Source organism: Nomascus leucogenys, chromosome 11 (assembly GCF_006542625.1).
Source record: "Nomascus leucogenys isolate Asia chromosome 11, Asia_NLE_v1, whole genome shotgun sequence".
NCBI lineage: Eukaryota > Metazoa > Chordata > Mammalia > Primates > Hylobatidae > Nomascus > Nomascus leucogenys.
Window position 1 is genome coordinate 44,423,689 of NC_044391.1, and position 16,063 is coordinate 44,439,751.

General features: G+C 32.4%; 1 protein-coding gene across 3 annotated transcripts in view; it reads right to left on the reverse strand.

Moving 5' to 3' along the window:
* Nucleotides 1–449: 449 nt before the first annotated feature.
* FAM126A (family with sequence similarity 126 member A) overlaps nt 450–16,063 on the reverse strand; it is a 75,814-nt gene continuing 60,200 nt past the window's right edge. The window contains exons 11-12 of one of the 3 annotated variants that reach the window (XM_030822215.1): nt 6,209–6,423; nt 450–5,336 (exon numbers count right to left, since the gene is read on the reverse strand). In XM_030822215.1, coding sequence (XP_030678075.1) covers nt 5,322–5,336; nt 6,209–6,423 — 230 coding nt within the window. In that variant the 3' untranslated portion in view covers nt 450–5,321. Of the gene's footprint in view, nt 5,337–6,127; nt 6,424–16,063 lie in introns of all 3 variants that reach the window. The other 2 variants (XM_030822214.1, XM_003252648.4) reach the window with 2 other exon arrangements.

The following is a 16,063-nucleotide window of genomic DNA, read 5'->3' on the forward strand; positions in this document are numbered from 1 at the left end:
TTTTTCTTCTTCTGCTTCAAGAGATAAGATCTCGTTATATTGCCCAGGCTGGTCTCAAATTCCTGGGCTCGAGTGAGCCTCCTGAGTAGTTGAGACTACTACTCACCACACATGGCAATAAAGATTCTAAAGTTAGAAGGACAAAGTGATGTTACCTAAATATGCCTGTGCTTCTGATATAACAAATAATCCGTCCCTGGGGCATGGCCCATAGAGCTCATCTTCATCTTTGGATGAATACAAGTGGACCTGTCATACTCCTCAGCCGTATGACATGTAAATCACAAAGCCAGGAATGAGGTCATTGTCTTATCACTTACCCCCAAAAGCTCTCAATGGCTCAACTCACCTAAGTCTTCCTCCTTTACTCTCTTCCTTCAGATCATAACTTCTGCAAATTTTTATAACAATTTTTTAAATGAGTAAACTGATCTGGAAAAAATATTTTTTTCAGTTTTATTTCAATAAAACAAGAGGCAACACTTGTTGTATAAAGTACTGCTTATGGAGAACATTTACACAAATATACAAAAATTCAAAAAACTAAACTCCAGTTTATTTCCATAGCCTTAAGAAGGTAGGGAACACATAAAAATATCCAAAGTCATAGTTTATTCTTTAGGAATGTAAGCTCTAGGAATACAATTAGAAACAAATATATTTACTATGAAAAGATTAGTATCACTAAATGATTAGAAATAAAGGTAAGAGGTACACAATAAGTTCCATATAAGAGAAAGCAACAATACGTGAAATAAAATCTTGGGTTTATGGTAAAAACTTCCTATTAAGACAAATGTACTCTAAAACTCTACTATAAAAAAACACAAAAACATCTCCCAAAATGTTCATTGTTAGTTTCTTTAGACATGCACAAGTTACAAAGTATAGAAGACAATATATTTATGCTCTCTGATGAAGAATTTAACAATATTAAACATAAATCTGAATAACTCAATGTACTGAGTACAATTTTACTAAGCAACAAATGTAGAAGTATAAATTCATGCTCATTAAAGGACTAGAGAATTTTAATTTTTCATACAAAGACTGGGAAGACACTATTATACATTAATTTCTATCTACAATGCTTAAAGTACCCATCAAATTATTTTTCTTTTTAAGTGGTTTTTAAAAAATATTTTTCAGTTACATTATGCAACATATATATATTTCCTTGATGTGCTTCCCTTTAATATAGATTTATTGTGCCTAAACGCAAATGTTAACCTGCCTTATTTTAAATATTTGTTTAAAATTATGTCTCAGAGTACATCTGTTCTCCATAATTCAAGTTTTAACATTTTAGTTTTATTCTTCCAAAATAGGCAAAATTCCTTAAAACTGGGATCATTTTGATCTATTTTGGTTTTAAAAATATATTTCCCTTTAATTCAACTTTTTAAAAAAATGAGTAATATCTGCTGAGCAGTTGCTTCACAATTGAAAAGGGCAATGAAATATTGCTTTTTCAAAACAAACTTCAGTCATCATTTAAATGCTGAGAATTCCAACTCTTCAAGTCTAGAGAGCTTGCCTTAAAAATTTCCATAATGGTATACAAAGGACTCCAGGGTGCTTTCCTGTGGCTTCAGGAAGGGAAGGGAAGACATTTGCCCTGGGTAGTCTGGGACAGTCCCTTGAAAAGTCTACTTTGTTTCTCTCCCCACTTGGATTCCAAAAAGCTAGTGCTGGCTCCAGTGCCACCAGAATACTCCAGGCCGTTGGGTTTTCAAATGTGAGAGGTTGGGTGATTTCAAGAATCTATAGAGATTTAAAATGTGCAATGAAGCCACAATTTCTGTTCAGATCCTCTGAAATATGGGGTGCAAGACCCCAGTTTTGTGTGGAGTCCTTCTCATGATAAAAATATTATTCTGGATACTTAGGAGGTCTGTGACCATCAGCATCTTTATAAGAAAGTGACCTACAAAAGCTACCCCAACTTTCAAATTTGAAAGTTAAGTGGGGAGAAAGTAGTATGGATAATAGTAATGGTTACCATAGTTAAGATTATCCAATTTTCATAATTTCTATAAAAACTTTCAATGTGTAATCCTTATTTGAAATAGTATCAAAGGAACTATAAAAGAATTTTCTTGTTAGCATAACTCCACTCTCCAGAAAATCAATTAGTGCAAATCATTTGAAGCAAAAAATCAGGACCATTTCACTGAGTAAGCCTTCAGAGATTTTTTTAAGAGAATATACAAATGCAAATTTGTTGTGCAGTATATAAAAGGGTGGCGCCCCTTTTCATACTTAAAATTTCAGGCATTTACAGCTCTGATTCAATTTATAGTTAACAAGAAAAATATAAAGTGTTACTTTTTTACTGCAAAAATAAGGATCATTAGCAATTTAGAATTCAAATACTTAAGAAGCCATATGTCAATATTATTAAACTAATTAATTAGCTGTCAAAACCAATGAAGATTATAATGATCTGGTGTCTGACACATTTGATCTAGGGCTGTGAGACCACTGGGAATTCTACATATTAGACAAGTAATTTGTTTGCACTCTTACTTTCTTCTCATAAAAATCACTTGGGAACCTTGTTAAGAATGCAAATTCTAATTTAGTAGACCTAGAGTGGCACGAAATTCTGCATTTTTAACAAGATACCAGATAACACCAATCCTACTTACTGGTCCACAGACCACACAGCTAGCAAAGGTCTAGAGAGGTCTAAATGAGGTTCCATTACAGTGGTAGAACATGAAAATCTGATCTCTCAGCTGTGTCAGCTAACATTTCCTCAAACTTATTCTACAATGTTTCCTAAGCACCTCAACTTGCTTAAAATGCCAATCTTACAAATTAGTTTTTAATAATACCAATACCATTAATAACTATGCACAGGGGAAATTCATTGTTAAAGAATGACAAAAAGACGCCTGTAAATTCACAGTGACATTTTACAAATATTTTAAATTGTACACAGGGTTCCTATTAAGTTAATACAATATCAAGTTTCACTGCCTGATTGCCTTACAGTTCTTAACTACAATTTATGGCAATAGATCTTATTCCATTATGTTACTGGAGCTAAAAAAAAATCAAATTCATTTATGTCAAAATCCACATTGTAAACAGGGCTAATGAATGAAAACGAGTTCACGCTTTTTGAAGAATTCGGTTTAAACTGGTAGCCAAAGCAGTTGCAGTCAAAACTATGTTCAGAGTATAAATGCTTTGGCAGCCTTCAAAGCATACAAATTTTTCATATATCTGAGCTCTGCATAAGCAGGTACAAGAGGAAAACACTAGCATGCTCTCTTGGTGACTACAGCGAGGGACTATGAAGAAGGAAACCGCTGTGTAGTCACAGTGAAAAAGAGCCAAGAACTGGACAGCTCCTTAGGCCTTCCTCAACAGTCAGCTGACTCAGCCTCAGCCCTGCTTTCTCTCTCTCACTCTGAATGATGACTTAAGTACACTTGCTTTACAGGGGAACCGCAACCATAGCCAAAAGGACCACCGCTAGCAAACACCAAACTTTTATTTCCATCTAGAGGTCACATACAGATACACACAAGTTTGTTTCAACTTCTGCCATATCGTCTTTTTTATTTTTACTTTTTAGTTGGGAGGTAACTAAATCGATTATTCTTTTGATATCATACTAAGATATTTAAAATAGGCCTGTTCACTAACAAGAAAGACATTTTTTTTTTCGTATTTTAAATTTAAGAACACAAACATAAACAACTTTAGTTAATATATAAATGTCCTTTGTCCATATTTCACTATCTTTATTTTCTTTCATGACATTTTATAGATGAAAAATGCATTTGCAGACAAACAATTCCATATTATACAGCGGCATCTTGAGAGCTGTGTTGCAAGATTTACACTGATTTCCAGGAAGTCTTCCAATGACATATGCTCTGAATTACAGGAGTCCAAACTAACTAGGATTTCCAAAGTCCAGCAGTAGGGTAAATCAGCTTTACGGCCTATTATACCTTAATAATTGAAAGGGATCTTCACCTGCTAAATCCAGATCAAACACTTCAAAACAACACACCTACCAGCAATCTGATTTTTGATACAAAAATGTTTCAAAGATAACAACAGAAATGCCTCTACCCATCCCCTGGAATCATATAATATTCTAGGTACTAGGTTACCAGGCATTTTCCAGGACTTTGAGCAAATTGTTCTAATCATAAAGATGATCTGCTTACAAATATTTTCATCAGCTGCTTTTCATACACATCATTTTTGTGTTTCCACACGCCTGTTTTTCAGATTGGCTGCCTGACCAGGAGTTGGAGAATTCCTGGAGTTGTGCCTCTGCCCCATCCTCTATAAAACAGTTCCCATACATGGAGACTCCCTTTGACTCTGAAGGCCAAACACACAGCCACCAGAATAGGAGCTATTAAAAAACCAAACCAAACCAAAACAAGAAAAACCACCTTACAACCTCACATGAGACATAACCAGCTTGATTAGACAACCTGTCAAAATTTATTGTCACTGACAATCTTAGGGCAACAATAACAAATAAGAGGAGGGAAAAAAAAAAGACTCAAACCAATGGGAAAAAATCTTAATCAAGAAATAACAAAACCATATTTCAACTTACTGCAACCTAGACAATCTTCCCTTCATAAAGTCAGGGGAGCCTTCAGAATTTAAGACATCAGGGCTCCTGTCAAGAATATGGATGAAAGACCCAGGGTACTTTCATAAAGAAGCAAAGTTGTATTTCCAGGTTCACTGGGTTATGGGAGAAAAATATGTTACTAATTAATCTGTGGACAGAGTAATGCTAATACTAGGAGGTCTCTGCTGACCTGATTGATGCTTCATTGGAAGTTCAGTTCTTTCTGAAACGTAAATAAGCTTTTCTTCTTGGAGACTACAAGCGGAAAACCTATTGGCATCTGTCCCAGCCCCACAACCAACAGCAGATGATGGGTTATGTGGGACTGTGACACCACTGACTTGTTCAAAGGATTTACTAAATACAGTCGCTGCGGTCTTAGCCAAACCATGGCTACTAGGCTTAGGTAGGGATTGGCTGGTTGTTAAAGTAAGTCTCTTCAAAGAGAGAAGCTCAAGATTCTCACTTTGGGCTCTCTGAGTTTGTTTTCGAGCAAAGTGATCTTTGCAAGATTCCCCTGTAGTTTCTTTTTCTTTTCCTCCAGTTTTGCTTCCTCCTGACCGTCTGTGGTTCTTTCCTATACTTGTCTTGTTACTACAATTGTGACTACTGTTTGATAAACCCGACTGGCTGGTACTAGACGCAGCCCTGGAATAAAATCCCTCGTCAACTTCAGATATCTCCATCAGTTCTTCTTGACCTGTTAATTCTGTATTTCCTAAACAAAGAAATGACAAAGATTAATTAACATTAAGTATTTTAAGCAATATTTTTAAATGATTAACACCAAATCAGTTACACTTTAAATAAATTAAGCTTTAGCATAATTTATAAAGCAACAGATTATAGAAAATCAAAGGATAAATCAAAACATTTATTATAAAAATGTCAAAAATAGTTCACTGTAATTAAATGACATAATTTATAGTGTATTAAACAAAAAGCATGCCATAAACCATACCCCATTATGTTTTTAGAAAGAATTCTCCTATTCATGCAAAAGATAAGAAACAATTAGAAATATTATCACACAGTAAAACTAGGGGTGAACTCTCCTTCAGTAGCAAAGCAGTATAAAATCAAAGCTCTTACCAAGGAACTTTTAAAAAATTGGTATTAGAATACTTTAAAGACTTTTTTAGAAGGTTGCACTCTATATTGTAGATTATTTTATCAAATTAAAAAAATCTAGACTATAAATATCACAAGCTCAAACATAAAATTCTATATACATTATCCTTCATAACAAAGATGGCAAAAAGACAAAGCTGAAAAAGTAATTTTAGAATTCCAAACGTAAGCAGAAAATTATTTTAGAAGGAATTTTCTGCCTCATTTTTCATAACAATTTACTCAAAGACAATATAGGTATAATCATTCCAAAGAGCATTAAGAGTCATTGAGAAATGTGGTGCATAATTCATGCATTTGGATTAGATTACATGCAAAATTTTTGTGACTGTGCAACTGCTGCTTAACATGCATCAGTGGCCCTTTGCCTTAAGATACCTTGGAGTGCAGCTATAAAGTGCTCTGCTAAAACTGCACTCTGCCAGGTGAGTTTATTCCATCCTCCATCATTTTTCTTACAGATTTTTGCCTCCTGATCTCTGGCAAGCCTTTGCTCTCAGTTCTAGGATCTGTGGCTGTTTCCTGCACACCCTGTATATGCTGAGCATCAATCTCTCCTAGTGTTCTGCCTTTTTCCCCATTCCCGGTTCTCTCTCCGGCCACATTTGTGACACTAATCTCAGGAATGACAAGGATGCCCAATTCAGTAGCATCATTATTGTTGTCAGGTTGCTCTAGAATTGAAGATGATAAGACAAAATGATGGATGAAAACAAAACAAAAATGTGAAATGAAAAAAGCAAAAGACTCAAAACAAAAATTAGATGACTGAATGTTATGAATTAAGCCAAATATTTGCACTGTAGTAATTTCCGTAATTTATAATACTCTGATGGCACCAGAGACAATAGGGTCATATTCTTTAATTTTAAATGATAAACAAAAAATTCATAGAGCATCAATTCACGTTCTGCATTTTTTCACACACACACATTTCACATGGAATATGAAAGATAAATTTTCTAATAAATCAAAATAAAATTTGTTTTTAAATTGTTCTTTTTGTGTTCTTTGGGCAATTTTCTAGTGTTTTTAAGATAACATGGTGACCACCTAAATTTATGTCAAGTCTTAGGCAAATGTTCAAGGATCTACATCCAAACCTTTAGCTTTTGTCAACATTAGAAACCAAGCCACATAGAAGTTCCCCTTTGTACTCTTAAAATTCTAGTTTTTTTATTAGGCTACATTGAGACTGACTTAATAAACCATGATATTTGGGAAAATGCTTATTCACATATGGTATCACGGTTAGTAATGCCACAGGTATAGTTTTTGTCTCACATATACATCATCTATTATTAACAGTAAATATTAATGTGGCTGTGATATAGTTAAGCAGTTGATTTATTCAGACTCATACCAATTTCATAAATTTAGTTCATTACTAGACTGGAGAAAAATAAAAATGGATTTGGAAAAACAAATTCGCTGTCAGCCCTTTATCTGAAAACAGCCATTACAAATGAAACAAAGAAACAAAACTCCTAACTAGTTAATACCTGTAGACATGATTTTATTCTAGTCTTAAATGAGAAAGGCATAATGTTACAAGGAGTTATTCATGTAAATGGGAAAAAGTAACATAAATATACCTAGAAGGTGACAGTAGTGAAACAAAGTTCAAAGCAACATAAGACCATGTAAAACAGCATATACTTTTTAAAAACTGTAGACCACAAACCTGCTTATGGGACATCACCTACTGTTTTCAAATACTTTAGTGATAGTATTATCAGACTCCCACTAATGATGCTAAAGGCTGAGAAACAGTAACAGGTAGTAAAAGAACAAAGGCCAGAGCCACATATTCCTGTGGTTCCCTAACTTAGCTGCACATTGGTATCACCTGTGCATCTTTAAAAACTGCTGATGCCTGGCTCCAACCCCCAAATATTCTAATTTATAATTAGGGTGAGATATGACCTGGGCATAAGATTTTTTAAAAGCCCCAGGTGACTAATGTGTAACAAAGTCTGGGAATAACTGCTCTATTCTGATTCTTTCAAATTTTAAAAACTTAAGATAAAAGTTGTTACGGTGCCTTGGATACTCCATACCAAGCAGCAATATGCACTTCTGGGAGCCCCTCCTCAAAGCTTCATGGTGCCTCGCACTGCTGAGCCAACATGCTGGTATAATTATTTCCCCTTAATTAGTGCTTCATAGGCTTTTGACTAAAGGCTCTAAATGAAGTTTTTATTTCCTAGATAGGCTGAAGAATGTTGGTGACGTAGTAGTGCACTGCTGCTTCTGGGTGCTCTGTAATAAAGGTTTAATGAAACTAAAAATCTCCAACCAAGCCTGTTTCCAATTGCTAACAACTGTCTTTCAAGTGAGAGCAAATAAATTCTTATTGAGATACATGCCAGAGGTCACTGCAACTGTGATAAAATCACCATGGCACTGTGGAGTGACAGCCAAGACTTTGTTTATTTACATTGTAGAATGTAGATCTGTTTCACAAAAGATCTACTGAAGGGATCTCCAGTCCAAAAAAAAAAAAAAAAAAAATTAAACTTTGGAAATTATCCAGACATAAAAAAGGCAGTGAATATTAAAATTTAACAAAAATTTAAAAGCTAAGCATAGGTGGCCTAATAGAATACAGAACAATACTTACATTGAATTGCCCTACGTCGCTTTCTTGAGAGTGTTCACATATATTATTCAACTGTAATCTCACAACAATCTATTAGTGAGCCTCTGAAGTAGGCAATTTGATTCCCATTTACAGACAAGGAAACTGAAGTTCAGGAAGAGCTACACAACTATTCAGTGGGGGAAGCTAACCAGTAAAATCTTTTAACTTCAAATGTCTCTTCTAACATACTATAAATACTAATTCTAACTCTTCAATTCATTTGAGTCCATTTGAGTTAAATATCCTCTGACATCCCACAGTTAGGTTTAATTTATTCGTGTAGATTCCTGGCCATTTTACAAAAAGCAAATAATTTACTTTGAATGGAGAGCCAGAGAAAAGAAAAGTCTGGAAGAAATCCTAGGAAAGTAATAACTCTTGAGTTTAGGTCTGTTTTTTTTTTTAATTGGGTCAATTTTTTAAGAGATGCCAATGAAAGCTGTTAATCTAAAATGGTGCTTCAATTGCAGAAATTTAGGATTTTGCAAGAAAAACTAGAAAATGACACGGAGAATATTACATAAAGCAGTACTAGGCAACTGAAATGTAATCACATTTATCAGAATAAAGGTCTGCAGCCCAAGAAGTAATGATATTACATTAAAAAAAATCATGGGATTAAATGGCAAGTAGAAAAATGAGATCATGTGTTTTCCCACAAGCACAAGTCTTTACCTAATTAATTGATATTTGTTATTACTCAAAAATAGTTAACAATGGCAGATTTTTTAAACTGCTTATTAAATTTACAAGAAGAGCAAGTAATTCTGTACAGAGCTAGAAAGCAAAGAAACATAATTCTCAGGAAAATTACAGAATAAAGAAAGATAATTAAGTAATCTAAACAAACATTTGTTACCTAATCTTGCTCTCTATCAGCTCTCCGACTTCTTTCCCTATATAACTCTGTGACCCGACATTCCCACCCACACTGTCTTACTGCTTTCCTGGCTGCTGTCTTCTCCTGGTGGCTGAATGGCTCATTTCCTTACTTCATATCTTTTTCAAAAATTTCCTTTACAGTGAAGTCTCCCTTGGTCAACCTATCCAAAGTGTTAATAGCCCCCACGTTTCACATACCCTCTTCCTTGTTTCTTCTTCTTAGCGCTTAACACTCTCTAACCTACAGTTATTTATTTATCTTGTTTCCTAGACCTAAGTTCCATGAGGAAGGAGTTTTTAAAATTTTCGTCTAGTCACTACTATATATCTAGTACCTGGAAAAGTAGCTTGTATATAGTAGGCACTCAATACATCTTTTTTTGATGAATTGAGTGAATATTCTGTTACGAGATTAAATGATTAGAATAAATAAAAGTGAGAAAACATACAGAAGACATGAGAAGGGTAAGCTGTGAATGTGTTACTTGACTGGATAAATGAAATACATATAGCTTATGCTAATAAGAATTTTTGCATGTCAAAGAAAAGCAAAGCCTCTTTGTTTTGGAAAAGTGAAGGAGCCATCTCTAAAAGTAGGTTTAGCAAGATGCTTAGGTCAAAAGGATCATTTTCAAAATCTATGTTTATTATGTTATCCAGAGGATGGCATATATAGCTAAAGTGTAGAACTTAATCCTTTCTTTAAGAAAATTATATAGAAGATGCTGTAAGGGAATATAAATACGTAATAAAATAGATTTTGTTTATCCCAGAACTTAACAATCTATGCAAATGGAGTCATGATTAATCCACACCTTAAAAAAAAACAACAAAAAACAAGTACTTGACTTCAAATAATTCAAAAAGCTCAAAAAAGATCCAAAGAGAAACTTCTCAGGATATATTTTATTTGTGTAACCCCCTATATGCACAAATAGGTAAACTCTCCACATGTAGAAATTAAAGTTAAAGAATACTTTTAATAGACATTTCCAAATTAGTTCTCAAAGGTACTCAAACAATTTTGCCCAAAAAAATTTCTTCCAGCTTTAAGAAAAAAAGTGAAGCAAATTGCAAATATTATTAAAACTGATGACGAAAAGTTGTGATTTCTCTCAAATGTCATTTATAATCCCAAATATCTATTCTATTATGTCACTTACAAAACCACCTTAGCTTTTGCTTTTATTTGTTTTATGGCTGCCATATTTACTAAAGGTGATAATTTTAATAAAAGAATAATTTATTTATTCATAGAATTTATAAATCTCTGTACTCAGATTACTTTGAGTCTAAAGGCATCTGGCTATGACATGGGGTGCTTATGAACTTATTTGTGAAAATAAGCTGAAGCTTTAAAAATATAATTTATTATTTGTCTGCATCATACAATTTTTTACATGAATTACGAAAAATATTTTAACTTAGAATAAACCCCAAAACAAAGTCATACACATTCTTTTACAATTTATGAGATGTAGATATTTTAAATGCCATAAAATACCAGAACAAATATCCTTTAATGTAGTCATTTTATGTTTATAATATATTCTGTTCAATGGAGAAAAATGTTATCTGTATTCATTAAGCTATTCCTTACAGTGTTATTTATAATAGCAAAACTCAGAAGCAAATTTCTTAACATATTAGAAGAATGATTAAGCAAATGATGGAATATCAACTCAATGTGATATTATGTAGCCATTAAAATAACTGTATTTACTAGGAGAACTAGGGAAAATGTCTGACAATATTAACTAAACAAAAACAAAATACCAAAAACATTTAAATAGAGTACAACCATGAAAACATACATGCATAGAAAAAACTAAATGAAAATTCTTTAAATACTGGAATTATAAGTAAATATCCCCTAACCTAGTTTACTATCATGTTGTTATACTGTTCTTCAACAAAACAGGAAAAGAAAGAACAACTTGCTCACCCTATGTTATACATTTCTTTATCATTTGCTCACTTATTCATGCATTCAACTGAAATTTGTTGAGCACCTGTAATATGTCAGACGTTGTTTTAGATGCTGGGGATACAACAGCCAAAAAGATAGATTCTTCCCTCACTATATAATAAGGGAACAGAGCTCACACTGTAATATCGGAACCAAGTAAACAAGAGAATTTAAATAGCAGAAAATGCAATAAAAAAATAAGATGGGAAAGAGTAAGTAGGGTAGTAGGGGATAAAAGTACTTAGATGGGTGGTCTGGGAAAACCTCTTTGAAGAAGAGATGTTTAAGCTGAGGTTTGAATGATGAAAAACTGCTAGCCACACAACAATGTGGAGTAAGGGAAGTCAAGGTACCTTTCACTATTCAAATTCCAGCTCAAATACTCCAAATAACTAGACAATGCCCCTAAGGCAGAATGGCTTAGTATGTTGAAGTGTTAGAATGAAGGTGTCTAATGAACCAGGGTGAGAGTGGTCTTAAAGTGAGGTCAAAGCAGTAGTCAAGACGTCATATCACCAGGGTCATATATGCCATAGTACGAAGTCTGGATTTTATTGTGATTACAGTGGATAGCCATTGACAGCTACATGGAAAAACTATTTGCATACTTTCATACTTTACTAGTCTTTTTTATCAATAGAAGTCACATTCACATAACACAAAATACTGAGCATGAATTGTGTCCCAAGTCAGAAAGAACAGCACTGTGGCAATGCTTAACCTGGGCCAGTACTTACAAGGCAGATTAGAGGAAAGGAAAGCTATCACAGAAACACAGGATGGGACCCTGCAGTTAAAGGGCTGCACTCTGAGCAAGGGCAAAAACAAAGACTAAGATGTCAAAATCTGAGCTCTGAAGCAGTTAAGTAGACTTTCTAGGTAAGAAAAGAGCAGCCTGGGGCATACAGAAAAACAGTCTGGAACAAGACAATTTATATAGACACACCAGTTAGGAGCTATTAGCAGTTTCCATAAGAGAAAAACAGTCAGATCTTTAGCTTTAGTTGTATACATGGTAAATGACAGAATTCTCCTTATTGAGGTGGATTCAATTACTCTCAGTAACTCCTTTTGTCATCTTTATTAAGTCTCAAGTTTTAAATAAAATCCAATAGAGAATTGCAACATAAGGCTGCTGCAGGACCAGGTGAATCCTTTATGATTATTACAGATCCTCATGACCACATAGCACAGACCAAAAACAGGTCAGCAACATCTATTACAAAACTACCTGTAAAAGCTTATTTCTTCCTTGGTGTGCAATGTGCAGCAAATGCTCATAAAAAGGTGGAGAAAGCAGGAGTGCTCAATAATCAATAATAATAAATAACTTTCTTAACTACAGCAAGATTTATGTAAGTCCCCCTTAGTAAAAATGTAGAATACAATAATTTACAAACAAGTTTTTTTTGCCTCATAAGACCAATAATTCTGTCTCTGGCTGGAAAATTTTTTAACTTCATTTTACCTGGAAATAAAATGAGAGTTTTTTTCTTCAAAAATTGTCTAAGTCAGGATTCTGTACACAGTCTTTCTTTCCTCTCTCAAACTTAATATCCACATGTGTCAAACATATCAACGTATTTCAGCTCTTTGGTTAATATGTCTTTTTTCCTTGACTAATCTAATATTTCCTAATATTTTATTTTGTCCTCCATGGAAGTTCCATATTGAAAATGCCAGTTGAAATTCACAAAATTTTTGGTAAGAAAGAAATGCTTATTTTTGTCCAAATGTTTTATCTTCTATATTGGGAAAGAAAATCTGTTCCTCAAATAGCATTTTAGAATCTGAAAGTAATGGAGCTTCTCAAAACGATACTAAAAGTATTTACATTTTTTAAAATAAAACTGCCAGATAATTTTTTATTTTCTAAATTTCCTTAATAAGTATAGACAACCTTTAAAATAAAAACATATACATTATAAATTTTTAATTGCCGATGTAAAAATTATTCCAATAGACAATTCTTTAAAGTTCACTACTTTGGGGTTTAAAATTATTACCATTTCTTTGTTTTTCAAAATGCTTCTTAACTGTTAGCAACATTATTTCTCCTCAACTGAAGACTTTTCTCATAGATGTAAAATCAGATTTACAAAACAAATGTTCCATTTCAAGATTTATTACAATTTACCTTTTGTAGTATCTAGAAAGACAACCATAAATGCTTAAAAATATTTATAAACAATTATTATTTATAATTTTACTAAAATACACCCATTACAATTTTTCAGATTTGTTCAACAATTAGTACTTCCTTGCTTTATCAATGTTATTATACAGTAAAAATTTATTAAAATTTTCTAAATCAATAACCAGTTTTAAATGTTTTCCAATATGAATTGCAATCTTTTATTCTTTTCCTTTTTCATCTAATAAGCTAGTACTAAACCACTGAATAAGCAAATTATGAAACAAATCACTTCTTTGTTTTTTTTAATCTCTTTGAACTCTGTTATAATCATTTAACTTTATTTAAATATGATGGCATCCGTTAAACAGAAGCGATTATTTTAAATGCTGAAAAATGCAATAAAACTGCTTTAACAACATGAAACTGTACTTTCTTTTTATTTCAACTACATAAATTTCATTTAGTCTGATTTTTCACATAAACACTGCATATAATTAAATATTCTAAAATTCTTGCAGTATTTATTTTGCATCAAGTTAGAAGACTTAAAAATATATACAGTTGCTATTTTTAATTCTTTTTTACTACTTAAAATTTTGTACTCTTGGATCCCCTAACTGAAAATAATTAAATGCATTGTTATTAAAATAAACCATTTAACATATTCCAGGACCAAAAGTAGGGAAACATTGAAAGTATCTTGTTTATAAACATTCCTTTTATTATTGATACCTACTAGTTGCAAACAGTTATAACTGTACATAAATAAGAAACATAAATTTTGTCTATGTAATTTCTATTTTTATGTTAACTTGGGATTGAAACAATAACAATATTTTTAAAATCCTTACTGTAATAGTGATATACACGTTAGATAATAAAGTTAGAGTACTGTACCCCAGTACCACAGAACATACAAAAAAATCTTTAAAGTAATTGTTACTATCATATAACATGTGTACTTTTGCATTTGATGCTATAATCAAACTAAACAAGTTTAACTCAAATTGAGAAAATCCAAATTACAAGTTTCAAAAACTTACAGTTTTGAGAAAGTACTAAAGAATCACAGGACAATTTGAATAGCAAACTAGCTAATAAAAACTTACTAAGAATATACTTATTGTGTAGCTAGTAAAACAAACAAAACTGTTCTTAATTAATTAATAATCTACCTTTATGTAGTGCTTTAAAGTATACCAAATGTTTTCACTTACTTGTCTCATTATCTCACAAAGGCACAAGTGGGAAGAATGATGGGCAGCAATAAAAAAATCAAGATTCCACTGGATAAGCCTTTTGATTAGTTGGCAAAAAATATAAGCACTCATTATTTGGAACTATAACTTAATTAGGGGACTTTTATAGAATGAATGACTGGTATTACAATAACTATTTTGAAAGAAAGGAGGAAATCTCTTACATTGTTCCAAGTATAGATAATTTCTTAAAAAGTGAAAGAAGAATGAGTAATCATTGTAGTAGTAGTTGTGGTGAACAGCGAGAAAATAGCAATTAGATTTGCTCTAGAAAAGGAGGAAGGAATGGAAAAACAGAAGGAAATAAACAAGTATAAATTGTATACTAGAATACTGGAGTGGTAGAGAACTTTTCAGGGACTTAAGAAAAGGGGCTTTTTTAAATAGCTGAAATGGTAGATGATGAAGGTATCTTTGGAAACGACATTTAAGAATGACTGGAGAATTAAAGCATGATTATAAAGAAATAACTTTCTATTTTCCTTTAACTTTTTATTTTTAAAAGGAAATAAATATTTAAGTAAAATTGAATTTTAATTATTAACTTGAAAAATTAATGAATTATTTTACTAAATTTTCCCCCATTTTTCTTACTGGAATTTTCATTTTGACTTTTATTATGGTCATAATCTATTCAGTCTTCTCTAAACTTATTGAATGCTTTTTAAAGTTTATTTTATTACTATCTTTCTCCAACTGTGTTTTACTTTCAAATTATGACTTCCAGACAGCCCTCAATTTGTAGGTGACTTGAAAATCTATGTTTGAAAAAATACACCTTTGCCTTGAATTATTTGCCATCTATAGACTAAATTAAACACAATATGCATAAAAGAATAAGCAACACATAAAGCTTTTAATTCTGAAATTATGTTCCTTAAAAGTCAAAAGCAGCAATTCTACATTGTAATTTTATTTTCCAAACATATTTACTGACATAAAATTACGAAGTCGTTAGAATTTTCTCAAAGATTTAAACACAAAGTTTAAAAAATTTGAAAAACACATTAAGTTAAGCCATATCCATACAATGGTTTAACTTAAACTGAAAAGTGGGGCAAATCAAGCAAACACACCATTAGTTGTCAAACAGATATAATACCTCAGTTGAAACCAACCTTTCTTTAAAAATCATCCTATTTAATTGACATGAGGATGCACTGTCTGGTCAAAATTTAAATTATAGGTCCTTACAAACGTACCACTCTGGTGCGGGATGTTGATATACTGGTGGAGGCTATGAATGTGGGGTCATGAGGTATTTAAGAACTCTCTTATTTTCCACTCAATTTGGCTGTTAACCTAAAACTGCTCTAAAAAATAAAGTTTACTAAAAAAATAAAAATAAAAAACAGAGCCAAGCAAATAACAGGACTGGTCAAAATACAATTCTAGAAACTTGAGTTGATAACAACAGCAAAAC